General features: G+C 51.4%; 1 protein-coding gene across 1 annotated transcript in view; it reads right to left on the reverse strand.

Annotated features, from left to right (window-relative positions):
• The window catches only part of TCEA3 (transcription elongation factor A3), a 40,508-nt gene that overhangs the window by 11,123 nt on the left and 14,858 nt on the right, over positions 1 to 14,527 (reverse strand). Inside the window, exons 5-7 of the mRNA XM_040979748.1 lie at positions 13,548 to 13,610; positions 3,686 to 3,849; positions 3,477 to 3,533 (exon numbers count right to left, since the gene is read on the reverse strand). Of these exons, the coding sequence (XP_040835682.1) occupies positions 3,477 to 3,533; positions 3,686 to 3,849; positions 13,548 to 13,610 (284 nt within the window). The remainder of the gene's footprint in view (positions 1 to 3,476; positions 3,534 to 3,685; positions 3,850 to 13,547; positions 13,611 to 14,527) is intronic.

Raw genomic sequence — 14,527 nt, forward strand, 5'->3', positions numbered from 1 at the left:
GGACGTGGGAAGATGGGAAGAAAGCAGGTGGTGTCGTGGCCTGTTTCTGTGTCAGTGCTGTTAGAAGCTGCAGCATGAAAGGAGAAGATACCACAATGCACCGGGAGCTTCCAGGTCAGCCTCTGGGACTTCCGGCAGTGTCTGCTGGCAAGTGGGGACATCAACTTTTCCTGACTCCCCTGCTTCCCAGGACCATGAGGGAGGAGCACAGTCTCGGGTGGCACCATGCATGCCAAATGAGGGCACTGCAAAAAGTCTGGGAAAAATGGAATTAACAGATATTCATTTTTGGTGCCAAAATGTTTGAAATCTTCCTTTCCGGGTTCTTCATAAAGACCCTAGATAATGAGAATCATAAGAACTTGTGGATAAATTTCAAAATCTTATATCAAAATAAACAAAGAAGTTATTTTTATTTGACAGGCAGAGTGACAGGGAAGATAGCAAGATAGAATCCATTCATTTGCTGCTTTATTCCCCAAATGTTTGGTTGTAATGGCTGAGGCTGGGCCAGCTTGAAGCCAGGATCCTGGAACTCCAGCTCCCACGTAGGTGCAGGGGCCAACTACCTCCCAGGCACATTAGTAAGGAGCTACATAGGAGGAGAGCAGCCTGGACAGGAACCCTTTCTCTGATATGGGACACCACTGACCCATGACATTAGCCCCAAGTTTATTTTTTAAAGGTATATATTTTTAATTTAATTGAGAGGCAGAGAAACAGAAAGAGGGAGATGGAGGGTCATACAGAGAAAGCTCTCGCCTGTCAGTGCACTCGCTGCTTGCGATAGCTGGGGCTGGGCTGGGGCCGAAGCCAGGAGCTAGATACATAATCCAGGTTCCCATGTGGGGATCAGGGGCAGAGGCTCCTACCTGGGACGCAGGCATCTTAGTCAAAGCTCATCACCTGCTAAAAATCTGCCTTTTGATTCTGTTCTCAGAATTTAATTCTGTTTTCAAGAACCCTTGTATCAGTCCAGGATTGCTCCAAACAGGACAAGTTTTTAATGGGACACAAAGCATTCATGGTGCTAAATGTCTGCTCTCCACCCCCTGCCCGGTGGCCCCCCTCATTCTCCAGGTGGGCCACCGGGCAGGAGAGACTGCTGAGGAGGAAATGGAGAGGAAAACCGGGCTGGTCTTGATCCCTCACACTCTTCTTTCCTGGACTGACAGGAAGTTAGGAATCTGTTGAGGCGAGGGTGAGTCAAGACTCCAAGCATGGCTGACTAATCGTTAAATGATGCTAGGGGAAAGGGTTTGGCCATGTGGCTAAGATGCTGAACTTCTGCTCTGGAGTTCCAACTCCTGACTCCAGCTTCCTGCTGAATGCAGGAAGTCCAAGTACTTGAATCCTGGACACCTGTGTGAGACCTGGATGGAATTCCAGGCTTCCAGCTTTGGCCTGGCCCTGGTGGCTAGGAGTGGGCCTTGGTCAAGAGAGGAGGAGGAGGCAGAGAGGGCTGCTGAAGATCAGCTGAGCTCCCCAGCTATCACACAGGGGGCTTCCAAAGGGTCTCCCCACCTCCATGAAGCTCTCCCTGCCCTGGGCACTCTATCCCCTCCCTCCATACCTCTTGAGGTTGGACAGGTGAACTTTTGTCTGAAGTTCTGTCTTGGTGTGCATTCCACAGGAACACTGCGGATTTATTCTCTCCTGAGCTGAAAAGCCTTTTGAAGCCATGGCCATTATCACAGGGTGGACACCTTGTCCAGGTGACCCACGGCCCCTGTGAGATGGGAAGTGGCGAGAGCCATACAGAATGAATCCAGGGAGTATGGCTTCCAGTTAAGCCGGCTCTCAGCCTTCCCACTTGGACAGTGAGAACCACAGCTGCTGCCTAGTCAAGAGAGGAGGCATCAACTGCCCAGCCCAGTGCCCAGCACCTATCAAGGAGTTCAAGCTGGTAGCTGGAGCCAGTGTTGTGGCACAGCATGCTAGGCTACCACCTGGGATGCTGGCTTCCATATGAGCACTGGTTCAAGTTATGACTGCTCTGCTTCCAATCCAGCTCCTTGGGAAGGCAGCAAAGGACAGGCCAGTGGCTGCCCCCCTGCCACCCACATGGGAGGCTCAAGATGGAGTTCCTGGCTCTTGTCTTCAGCTCAGTCAAATCCTGCTGTCACGGGCAATGGAGAAGTGAATTTGTAGAGGGGAGCTCTCTCTCCTTTTGTCACTCTGCCTGTTAAGGGCAAGTGTGATGGTTCAACTGGCTGATCCTCCACCTGCAAGCACTGGCATTTCATATGGGCAACAGTTCTGTCCCAGCTGCTTCACTTCCCAGCCAGCTCCCTGCTAATGGCCTGGGAAAGCAGCAGAAGATGGCTCAAGCCCTTGGGCCTATACAGCTCTGTGGATAGCTCCTGGCTCCTATCTTTAGGTTGGCTCAGCTCTGGCTGTTGTGGCCATAAATCTGCCTTTCCAATAAAAATACATAAATCTTTATAAAAAGATTTTAAAAAGATTTATGTATTTATATTGAAAAAGAGCAATTCTACAGAGAGAAGCAACAGAGAGGGAGACCTTCCCTCTGCTGATTAACTCTCCAAGCAGCCGCAACAGCCAAAGCTGAGCCTAATCGAAGCCAGGAGTTGTGAGCTCCTTCAGGGTCTCCCACATAGGTGCAGGGTCTCAAAGCTTTGGGCCATCCCCGACTGCTTTCCCAGGCCAAAAGCAAGGAGCTGGATGGGAAGCGGGGCCTCTGGGACACGAACTGGAACCCACATGGGATCTTAGTGTGTGCAAGGTGAGGACTTTAGCCACTAGGCTATCACACCGAGCGGTACAAAAAGATTTTTAAAAATTATTTCAAAGGCAGAGCTACAGAGAGAGGGAGAGACACACAAAAGGCCTCAGAAGGCTGCAATGTCGGAGTTGATTCATGCTGAAGCCAGGTGCCAGAAGCTTCTTCCAGGTCTCCTTTGTGGACACAGGAGGCCATGTACTTAGGCCATCCTCTGCTGCCTTCCCAGGCCACAAGCAGGGAGACAGATCAGAAGTAGAGCAGCACCCACACGGGTTGCTAAGTTTTGCAGGCAGTAACTTCACTGACTATGCTGCAACACCATCCCCCCACCCCCCTTTTGACGGGGAAAAGAAGCTGTCATCATTGAGAGATGGAAGCGGGGAAAGCCGAGTAAGACTTCTGTGTGGACCAAGAGACAACAACCTTGCTGTGTAGGCTCTGGGCAAGGATTGCAGTCTCCTGAATCCCAGCCACCTCACCTTTAAGGTGGAATTATCCAAAGAGTCCACCTCAGGACTTGTTCTCACTCAGAATCAGGCCCTGTTCTGCAGGGGCTTAGCCATATATAGGCCAGCAGGTACAATGCTTATGATAAGTGTTATCTGGGACTAAGCACTATGGACAGGGGCAGGGAGCTGTCCCCTGACCCTTCCACTGGGCCCTCACTGTGCTTGGGTGGTCAGCTCCTGGACAGCCCAGACACCCACAGCCCGGCATAGCTCAAGGATATGATCTTCGATTTCCGAGGCCATCTTGTCACAGTTGACTCCATAGCCCTTGTAATCATCTAGAGGAAGGAAGGACATGGGGGCTTGAGTCAGACAAGACTGTGGCAGTGCGCACCTTGCGGGCAAGGTCATGCCTATGCCACTGCCAGGGTGCTGGGGAAGGCTGCCCGAGGACCCCCAACCCCTTCCCTGCCCAGCAGGGTCCGCTCACCTTCTGCTTGCAGGGCTGCAGAGAGCATCTCCACGCACTTGTCCCGGATGGAATCGCCCGTGAGATAGCAGGGGGCCAGGAGGCAGACGGAGGGAGCAAACGTGGGAGTGCCGGGGCTGCTGGGCGTCTTGGGGGTCTCGGCTTTGGACTTGCTGCTGTTTGATCTGAGGAGGACAGTAGCAGACACTGTGGTCGGTCGGGTCCTGTTTTCCTGGATGACTTCCTTCCAGTCCCGGAACCACCCTTTAAGCCAGGGCCTGCTTCAGGCTCTAGATGTGGATTGACTCATTCTGGCCTCCTGATATCCCGTCCCCCTTCCCCCTCAGGTAGATATGATTCCTATCCCTGTTTCAGAGACATGTTCCCAAGTGCAGAGGGAGGGAGAAAGAGAGATGGCCAACAACAGCTGGAGCCGAAGCCAGGAGCCTAGAGCTTTTTCCAGATCTTCCACGTGGGTACAGGGACCCAAGCACTTGGGTCATCTTTTGCTGCTTTTCCAGGCACACTAGCAGGATGCTAGATTGGAAGTGGAGCAGCTAAGACTTGAACTGGCGTCTACAGGGAGTGCCAACACAGCAGGCAGAGGTTTAACCTACTATGGCTCCTTGCATTTTTATTTTTAAAGAAAATTTATTTATTTATTTGAGAGGATGAGAGGGAGAGATCTTCCATCTGTCTGTTCATTCATTCTTCAAATGCCCCAACAGCCAGGAATAGGTGAGGCCAATGGCAGAAGCCAGAAACTCCAAGTGGGTCTCCCATATGAATGGCAGGAACCCATGCACTTGGGACATTGTCTGCTGCTTGTGGAAGGGGAATCAGAAGCACAGAGTATTGGGACTCAAACTAAACCCTCTGTATTGGATGCAGGTGTCCCAAGCAGCAGTGTAACTCATGGTGCCACAAGGTCTGCTTCTTGAAATGCATGGAAAGAGGTGCTGTTGTGACCTGTTGTGGTGTATCAGGTTAAGCCACCACCTGCAGCGCTGGCATTCCATATGGGAGTCCCCACTATTCCTGCTTCTGATCCAGCCCCTGCTAATGCACCTGGGAAAGCAGCAGACCTTTGTCCCAGTGCTTGGGTCCCTGCATCCACGTGGACGACCTAGCAGAAGTTCCTGGTTCCTGGCTTCAGCCTGGCCCAACCCCAACCATTCGGAGAGTCCATCAACAGCATATAGGTTTCTCTCTGTTTTTCTCTCTCTCCCTGTAGCTTAGCCTATAAAATAAATACAATAAAATCTTTTTTTTTTTTTTAATTAACAGGCTCTTGGCTCAGGTCACATATCTGCAACAGAATTCAAACACAGGCGGCTCAACTTCCTGGGCGCCCATGCTCTTATGTCATCACAGTGTTCTATCCCCTACAGAACAGCGAGGACACAAATAATTACAGGACAATCTGATAGGCACTAGGCAGTCGCAGATACACATGCCCTGCATTTACTCACTCCGTAGGTAGTGGTTATGCAGGATTACAGCGTTGCCATGGCATGCACCACAAAGGTGCAGGAGCCGGAAGTGGGGTCCCCGAGAGGCAATGCTGGGGTGGTGAGCCTTTAAGAGGTAGAACCTAGTGGAAGGTAATTAGGGGTCATGGAGTGCTCATTAGCTCCTAAGTTCATTAAAGCTGGTCTCGGCAGAGTGAGTGAGCCAACTAGACTGCCTTTCTCGGTATGTATCCCAGCTGTCAGGTACCAGGTTAGAGTTTCGCAGTCTGGACCTCTGGAGGCATCTCTCCCCAGCACTGGGCGGGCAGCCCGGAGCAGCTCTGCGTCCAGGAGCCTGCAGCCCAACGACAGGACCGTCCTCACCGCTGACTGGCTGGTTGTAAGCAGGTGCTGGTGCCGGGACAGTGCCAGGGGCCTGTGAGCCTACCCTGCTCCTTCCTTCCTTTTTTTTTTTTTTTTTAAAGGTTTATTTATTTCTTTTTAATTGGAAAGGCAGATTCACAGAGAGAAACACCTTCCATCTGCTGGTTCACCGTCCAAGTGGCTGCCAATGGCCAGAACTGAGCTAATCTGAAGCCAACAGCCAGGAGCTTCTTCTTCCAAGTCTACCGTGTGGGTGCAGGGTCCCAAGGCTTTGGGCCATCCTCAACTGCTTTCCCAGGCCACAAGCAGGGAGCTGGATGGAAAGCAGGGCCACCAGGATTAGAACCGGCACCCATTTGGGATCCCAGTGTGTTCAAAGCTAGGATTTTAGCCTCTAGGCTATTGCTCTAGTCCCCTCCCCTGCTTTTTTAAAATTTAAATTTCTTGGGCCCGGTGTGACTGCTTGGGGAGTGAATCAAAGGACGGAAGATCTTCTCTGTCTCTCCTCCTCTCTGTATAATAATTTAAAATAATTAGAATTTCTTAACACTTACACATTTGAAAAGGAGAGAGAAAGCTTACATCTGGTGGCTCACCTGCCAAAATGCCCAGGCAGGCAGTAAGTAAAATGCCAAAACAGGTAGTAAGTCTCCCGCGTGGGTGGCAGGGGTCCAAGCACCGAGCCATCCCCACTGCCTCCAGAGAGTGGCGTTGGTAGCCAGAGCTGAGAACTGAACCCACAGTGTTGGTTTGCATCCTAGCTGCTCCCCTTCCCATCCAGCTCCCTGCTGATGCACCTGGGAAAGCAGCAGAAATGGCTCAGGTGCTTGGACCCTTGGAACATACACACACAGGAGATGACGGTGGGGTTCCAGGCCCCTGGCTTCCATTGGCCCAGCCTCTGACTATTGTCACCACTTGGAGAACGAACTAGTGGATGGAAGATTCTCTCTCCCTTTCAAATAAATAAAATGTCCACACATACATGCACACATAGCAGCTGACAAGTCATTCCCTGCTTCTGACTCTCTGACAGCTTCCAAATACTTACAGCACAACATTGAGGTGTTCGCCACTGCCTCCCAGCCCCTTCTAGACGAATCCCCTGCCGTGCGCCCTCCACCGCACAGTACTGCTCTCTTCCCTTCCCCATCGCTCCTGCCACTGTGCCTTTGCAATAATGGGTCCCTCCTCCCACAGCAGGCGTCTTCCTGCTGGTCAGCTCAGTGTCATGTCCTCAGAGTGCGTGCTTCCATGACACTTTTAGTCCAGGCAAACTGTCCCTGTCCCAGTAAGTCTGCGGCTCATCACCTGACTGCTTTCCTTCCGGCACTCCTCCAAGTTCTATAATTAACTTGCTGGGTGTTTACAAACATTGGCGGCTGCCAGTCCCAGCCTGCAGGCTCTGGAGCACAGAATCTGTGCCTTGCTCACCGCCGCGTCCCTGCACCTGCCACAGGCGCCTGGCGAATCTGTTCAGTGAATATACACATGACAAATTGAGGGAGCTGACAGAGCGAGGGAAGCGACAAGTCAGGGGGTCCAGAAAAGACTAAACCAGGGAGGGGGTGCCTGGAAACCCCATTCCCTGGGTTTAAGGGGGGGGGGTCTGGCTACCATTTCCAGCAGCAGCGATGAGGCATTGCTGACCTACGTACCCCAGGTGCAGGGCTTACTGGAGAAAACCCGCCGAAGAGGGCGCCAAGAGCAGACACCTGCATCGATTGCTGTCACTCCTGGATGCTCCCCTGGAGGCACTCTTGAATCATTCATAAAAAGATGTATTTGTTGGGCCTGGCACGATGGCTCAATTAGCTGATCCTCCACCTGCAAGCTTGAGCGTCTCATATGGTCATTGGTTTGTGTCCCTGCTCGTCCACTTCCCATCCATCACCCTGGTTTTGGCCTGGGAAAGCAGCAGAGCATGGTCCAAGTCCTCGGGACCCTGCACCTACATGGGGGACTCAAAATAAATAAATAAATAAAGCAAGCTCCTGGCTCCCGGCTGCAGATCAGCTCAGCTCTGGCCGCTGTGGTCACTTGGGGAGTGAAATGCAAGATCTTTCTGTCTCTCCTTCTGTGTAAATCTGCTTTCCCAATACAAATAAACAAATCTTTAAAAAAAAAAGTGATAAGTGTATTTGTTTATTTGAAAGGCAGAGTGACAGAGGAGAAGAGAAAAAAATGGATTGATTTTCCATTTAGTGGCTTACTCCCAAATGGTCCTTAATGCCTGGGGAGGTGCCCAGCAGAAGCCAGGAGCCCTGGCCTCCCAGGACCATCTTCCACTGTCTTCGCAGGCACATCAGCAGAGAGCTGCATGGGCAGCAGAGCATTCAGGACTTAAACTGGCACTCTGATATGGAATGCCGGTGTCACAGATGATAGCTTAATTGGCTGTGCCACAACACCCACTCAAAGGTTCAAAGTCTTTTCCTGGTGTCTGCCAGCCAGTCAGCCACACTCTGGCCTCCTTGCTTCGCTTGTCCCAGCTTCCATGCTCTCTTTCCCATGATGTCTCCCTTGCACTCTCAACACTCACCCTCCATTCCCATCACAAGAGACTTTCCACAGCAAGCATTTTCGTGTCTTCCTCTGTACTCGCTGGGAGCCAAGACTGTGAGCCTGAGGCTTGGTTTGGCCTCAGAGGTCTTTAGCAGATCAGCTGCACATGGGTTTATTTGACCTACGGTGTGTGCCTCGGTACCTTACATTCACTTTGTAGCTGGAAGACCCTGAGTGAGTTTCTGAATTTACAGATGCATTAGTTTTCCCACATGTAAAATGGGAAGAAAAGCAGAACTCATGGAATTAAAAGGATTAAAAGCAGTTAAGAGGCCCAGTGTGGTGGCCTAGCACCTCAAGTCCTCACCTTAAACATGCTGGGATCCCATATGAGCGCTGATTCTAATCCCGGTGGCTCCGTTTCCAATCCAGCTCCCTGCTTGTGGTCTGGGAAAGTAATAGACAGTCCAAAGCCTTGGGACCCTGCACCCACATGTGAGAGTCCTGGAAGAAGTTCCTGGCTCCTAGCACTGGATCTGTGTAGCACCAACCATTGTGGTCACTTGGGGAGTGAACCAGTGGCTGGAAGATCTTCCTCTCTGTCTCTCCTCCTCTCTGTATATCTGATTTTGTAATAAAAATAAAATAATCTTTAGGGAAAAAAGCAGCTAAGAGAATCCCAGCAGCAAAATACAGACGTAATTCACTTCTGCAGTCACTCTGCATATGAGCATCACTCCCATGCTTTGTGCTTTCATTCAGCACTTAATGGATTCAGAGCAGCGCTAGGCATTCCATTACTAGAGTCGGTCCTAACAACGACCTTGAGGGTTATAATTACCCCATTTCACACATCATAGGATTGAGGCTTAACCAGTAAACTGACTTGTCCAACACTATCCACTCACCAAAAGGCAGACCACAAAATAAAGTCTGCCCACCTTCAAGTTCTTTCCAACATATCCTACCGCGTCTCTGAGTTTTCTAGAATCCTCTGCTAGAGCAGGGCTAGGTTGCCTGGGACGTTTCCTTCCTACCTTTGTGGTGGGGTTAACCTGCACAGGTTCTTCCTGCTTGGCTAGGAACTGGCTAGTTGGCGAGAATTTGTGTCAGGGTGACATTTCAGGCAAGTCACATTAATTTTATTTTCAATGCATACGATTGGGAACTTAGCCAAACTGCAGGGAAGGCAGCATCGGCTGGGGCAAGCGTGGGAGTCAGCTTTATCAACAGTTTCTGCTCTCCAGATCTGCCAGCGCCAATGCCCTTGGAAAATCTGGCCCCATGGGCCCGGCGCGGTGGCGCAAGTGGTTAAGTCCTCGCCTTGCACGCCCGGGATCCCATATGGGCGCCGGTTCTAATCCCGGCAGCCCCGCTTCCCTTCCAGCTCCCTGCCTGTGGCCTGGGAAAGCAGTCGAGGACGGCCCAAGGCTTTGGGAACCTGCGCCCGCGTGGGAGACCCGGAAGAGGCTCCTGGCTTCGGATCGGCATAGTATCGGCCCGTTGCGCTCACTTGGGGAGTGAATCATCGGACGGAAGATCTTCCTCTCTGTCTCTCCTCTCTGTATATCTGCCTTTCCAATAAAAAATAATAAAAAAAAAAAAAAAAGAAAAGAAAATCTGGCCCCAGGTCTGAGCAGATGCACCTGCCGGCTGGGCTTGCTGTTCCTGAGTGCCACCTTGAGGTCGTTTCAGGCACTGCACTGCCAAGCATGCAGTGACAGGCAGTCACAACCCTGACAGTTGGGCTAAAGCCCGCTGATGGATGTACAAGGTCTTTCCCGTTACCCAGGATGTCCTTTGTGGTCAGCTTCCTGGTGTTCCAGGGGATTGTTCCCGGAGCGCCACATTCACTCCTGCTGTCACATCTTTGCATGTGCCATTCCCGCTGCCAGGGACGCCCCCTTCTGGCTGTCTACTAAACTCCTGTTCACCTTCATGGTTCAGCCCTCAGTTTACCCACTGGCTCTCTGTCAAGTCCCCCCTGACTGCTCCACACCACGGGACATTCACACTATATACCCATTCCATATTTTTTCTCCTCCTCCCTTAGTGTAATAACAAGTGCTTTGCCTGTGCTCTGTAGAAGCTGTTGGCCCTGGGAAGACAGCAACCCTGAGTTTCAAACTGCTTGGCCTTAGAGGTCACAAGCGCACAGGTTTCATGTATGTCTGGCCTGCTTGGCTATGTCTTAGAAAAAACGTGAATATAATGCCAGTACTTGAAACTGGGGGCTTGGGAGGGTGGATGGTGCAATGGCTCAATTGGCTAATCTTCTCCCTTCAAGAGCTAGCATCCATCCCATTTGCGCACCAGTTCATGTCCTAGCTGCCCCACTTCCCATCCAGCTCCCTGCTTGTGGCCTGGGAAAGAAGCAGAAGATGGCCCAAAGCTTTGGGACCCTGCACCCATGTGGGAGAGACCTGAAAGAAGTTCCTGACTCCTGGCTTTGGATTGGCTCAGCTCTGGCCATTGAGGCCATTTTTGGAGTGACTCAGAAGATGGAAAATCTTTCTCTGTATCTCCTTCTGTCTGTGAATCTGTCTCTCCAATTAAAACGCTGGGGGCTTCATAAGAGAATCTAGATGTCCAGCTTTCCCTAACTGGTGGGCATATAAGGCAAACACTAGGCATAGAAGTTGACACCGTGTGGGCTGCATGCATCCCTTCTCAGTGTCTGGGTTTGTGTCCAAGCTCCACTTCCGATCCAGCTTCCTGCTAATGCACACCCTGAAAGGCAGCAGATGATGGCTCAAATATTTGGGTCCCTGCTCTCTAGGAATGTGAGGGATATGATTTGAGTTTCAGGTTTCTGGTCTTGACATGGTCTAGCACTGGCAGTTGCAGGCATTTGGAGCAGTGAACCAGTATATGGAAGATCTTTCTCTGCCTTCCAAATAAAAACAAAAATTTTCCAATTTCACGTCAGGTCTGAATTTCCATGAAGCAGCAATCAGCTGAGGCTGGGCTGCCTGCCATGGTTTCCATTGTGTGTGCATGTGGCCTCTCCCCAGGGGATGCTGAGTTTCTAGCCAGGGTCTAAATGAATGAGTGGATGGATGGATGGATGGATGGATGGATGGATGGATGGATGGATGGGTAGATGAAAAAGGTGATGCAGAGGCAGACAGTCTAAGAGCCCAAAGAGAAGGGAACTTGAGTATGCAGGATAGGAGAGAGAATGTGCTCACAGGAGATCTGCTCTCTTCCTTTGGGTAGTCCTCCCACCCTCAGTGCAGAAACAGTACCAATGTGAAGAGGACAAACCTAGTACTGTTGGCCGACCTTCAGCAAAGGAGGGAGGGAGGGAGCCAGCAGGCCTCAAGGTCACAAAGCAAAGCCAGGAGGGGACTCTAGAAGTGAAATTTCTGACCCAGCTGTCAAGTGCTTCTCCCACAGCAGTAAACCAAGAACTGGACTCATGGTCACTGTTTTACCAAGGACAGGACAGTCCTTTCTCCCACGGCCCAGGACAGTTGACTCAGTGCCAGTGAGGAGGGGTGACGCTATGGCAGGTAAAGCTGTTGCCTGCAGCATTGACATTGCTTATAGGTGCTAATTTGAGTCCCAGCTGGCCCATTTTCAAGCCAGTTCCATGCTACAGGCTTGGGAAAAGCAGTGAAAGATAGCTTACATGCTTGGGCCACTGCTACCCAAACAAAAGACCTGGAAGAAGCGCCTGGCTCAAGCAAGCTGTTATGGCCATTGGAAAAGTGAACCAGTGGATGAAGATCTCTTTCTCTTTCCCTCCCTTTTCAATAAATAAATGTATGTATATATTTTAAAGGTGCTGCTTAGGACAGGCACCTCGCCCAGGAGTGCCTGGGGCTGAATGCAGGGTGTGTTTCCTATTCCAGCTTCCTGCTAAGGTACACCCTTGGAGGCAACAGGTGATGGCTCAAGGACCTGGGTCCTGCCGGTCATGTGGAGGACCTGGATTCTGCTCCTGTCTGCTGGCTACGACCCTGGGCAGCCCAGGCTGCTGGTATCTGAGGAATGAATCAGCTGGCAGAAATTATCTACCTTTCAAATTCATTAGAATAAAACAAACAGATAAACAGATTATATAATGTGTAGAATCCAATCCCCTTACTGACCTGCCACATCACCCAGAATCTAATGCAGTCGCTAGACCTGCATCATGTGCCACTTCCTGCCTGGGCTACTCTGCCCCACCTCCCTGGCTTCTGCTCTGACCTCTGGTCTCCCATTGAGCCTCAATTCACACCACTCCTTGGTAATCCCACCCAGGGTTGCAGCTTTGAACTTGGGACGCCAGCTACATGCTAATGACCCTGACATTAACATCTCTTCCTGAATTCTGGCCTCCAATCACTGGACTGCTACTCGCCCCTCCCTGTGGATGACAAGCACACTCCCAGCCCCACACAGTTAAGCCAAGCTCCTGACACTGCACTTCAAGTCGGGTCATCGCGCACCCTTCCCCACACCATGGATGGACACTCCACCCTTGCCGGTGTTCAGTGGAAACCCGGGACCTGTGCGTTCCTCATGCTCCATGGAAATCAGTGCTTCATTCATCACAGCTTCCCAACCCACTGCTTCCCCCTGGGCTCAGGCCACCAGCACCTGCAACAGCTCTGCCCGGGCCTCTACGCGCTCAGTGCATTAGCTAGTGCAGCCCTGCTGGGTTCAGAGACTAAAGTCCCAAACTCAATCCCCGCAACAGCTCCTGTTTCTAAGCCACTCCAAGTGACTCTTCCCACTGCCACACCCCCTCTCCCCTTCCCCGCCCGCTTACTGTTCTCCACACTGCCAGACACACTCCCACCCTAATGACTGCAATGGCCAGCTCCCTGACAGATCTCCCTGAGGTCGCTTTTGGTCACCCTGATGACCAAAAAGGTCTCCAAGCCTTCTCCATTCCCACTCTTTCCCACAACGCTCTGTTCTTTCCTTCCTTCCTTTTTTTTTTTTTTTTTAAGATGTATTTGAAGGCAGAGAGACAGAGAAAGAGAAAGCTCTTTCACCTGCTGTTTCACTCCCCAAATGGTTGCAATGGCCAAGTCTGGGCCAGGCCAAAGCCGGGAGCCAGGAGCTTCCTCTAGATCTTCCCAATGGGTGTAGGGCCCCAAGCGCTTGGGCTGTCCTCCACTGCTTTCCCAGGTGTTTTAGCAGGAGCTGACTTGGAAGTGGAGCAGCCATATGGAATATTGGCACTGCGCAACACCAGCTCCCTGCACTGTCCCTTCGAAACCATCGGGTAAGTCTCTTATTAGAGGCATTGCCTGTCTCCCCACCCCTTGACTGCAAGGATTTCTGCACTAGGCACACAGAATCTCCATCCACACCTGATGAAGGAAGGTCTTGATGATTTAGGCTACTCTTGGGCAGACACTCTAACCAGTTCACACCAAATCCAGAGAAGCCATTCCAGGAACGTGCTTCATGACCTCTCTCTTCAGTAGGTAGCACTTGACCTTGGAGACACTACCCCATGAGGGACCAACAACCGCCTCGCTAAAGGAGCCACATTTGTGGGTCCTTGAACTTGAAGGGGCACACATGGCAGCCTCCTTTACCTGTCCACTGAGGGCCTTTTTGGAGATGAGGAGGTAGAAGACCTGGAGTCCGCAGAGTCTTTCCTAGAAGAAGAGAAATTGGCAATGAGACTGTCACGTGGACTAACCTTGTGGGCTGGGCCAAAGCAGACCCCCAGACCCTGGCAGCCTGGAGAGTTCCGGTCAGCCCTCACCTGCCCTCCATCCAGAGGAGGAAAGCAGTATTTGGCAGGCCCAGGTGTTGGGTCATGCGTTCACCAATCCCTCATCATGAATTCTGAGCAGGTGGCTCCCATCCTGTCATCAGGCAGGCTGTGGCTAACTGAAGGAGGAACACCGGATTCCTGGGGCTCCCTAAATTCATCTGTAGTCACAGAAAGTGAGATTGCTTCAGCCTCCCCAGCAGGGCACCTTCAAGGGAAAGCTGGAGCACATGGGTCTTACAAAGAGGAGCTGGCTGGGTTCTAACAACATGTGAAAAAGTAGGGATCTACCAGATGTTTACTGTGCTGACTGTCATGCAAGATAGCCAATGGTATAGGAGCCTGGTATTGGAGCCAAGTGGCTAAAATCCTCGCATTACATGCTCTGGGATCCCAAATGGGTACCGGTTCATGTCCCAGTGGCCCTGCTTCCCATCCAGCTCCCCACTTGTGTCCTGGGAAAGCAGAAGAGGATGGCCCAAAGCCTTGGGCCCCTGCATTTGCATGGGAGACCCTGAAGAAGCTCCTGGCTTCAGATTGGCTCAACTCTGGCTGTTGTGGCCACATGGAGAATGAATCAGCAGATGAAAGAACTTTGTCTGTCTCTGCTTCACTCTGTAAATCTGATGTTTTGAAGAGGGCCCAGGCAGGCTCTTATTTCAGCACAACTGATAAGTGTCCTTGCCTTTGAGTTTTCTTAATGACAATTCATATTCTATCCGATTCCAGAGCTGGAACCGTGTTACAAAGACAGACTGAGGAACGTCTGGCCCCTCTCCCAGCGGGGTGGAGAGGCCG

This window comes from Ochotona curzoniae, unplaced genomic scaffold, assembly GCF_017591425.1.
Source record: "Ochotona curzoniae isolate NIBS_2020 unplaced genomic scaffold, NIBS_Ocur_1.0 contig_3255, whole genome shotgun sequence".
In the NCBI taxonomy this organism is placed as follows: Eukaryota; Metazoa; Chordata; class Mammalia; order Lagomorpha; family Ochotonidae; genus Ochotona; species Ochotona curzoniae.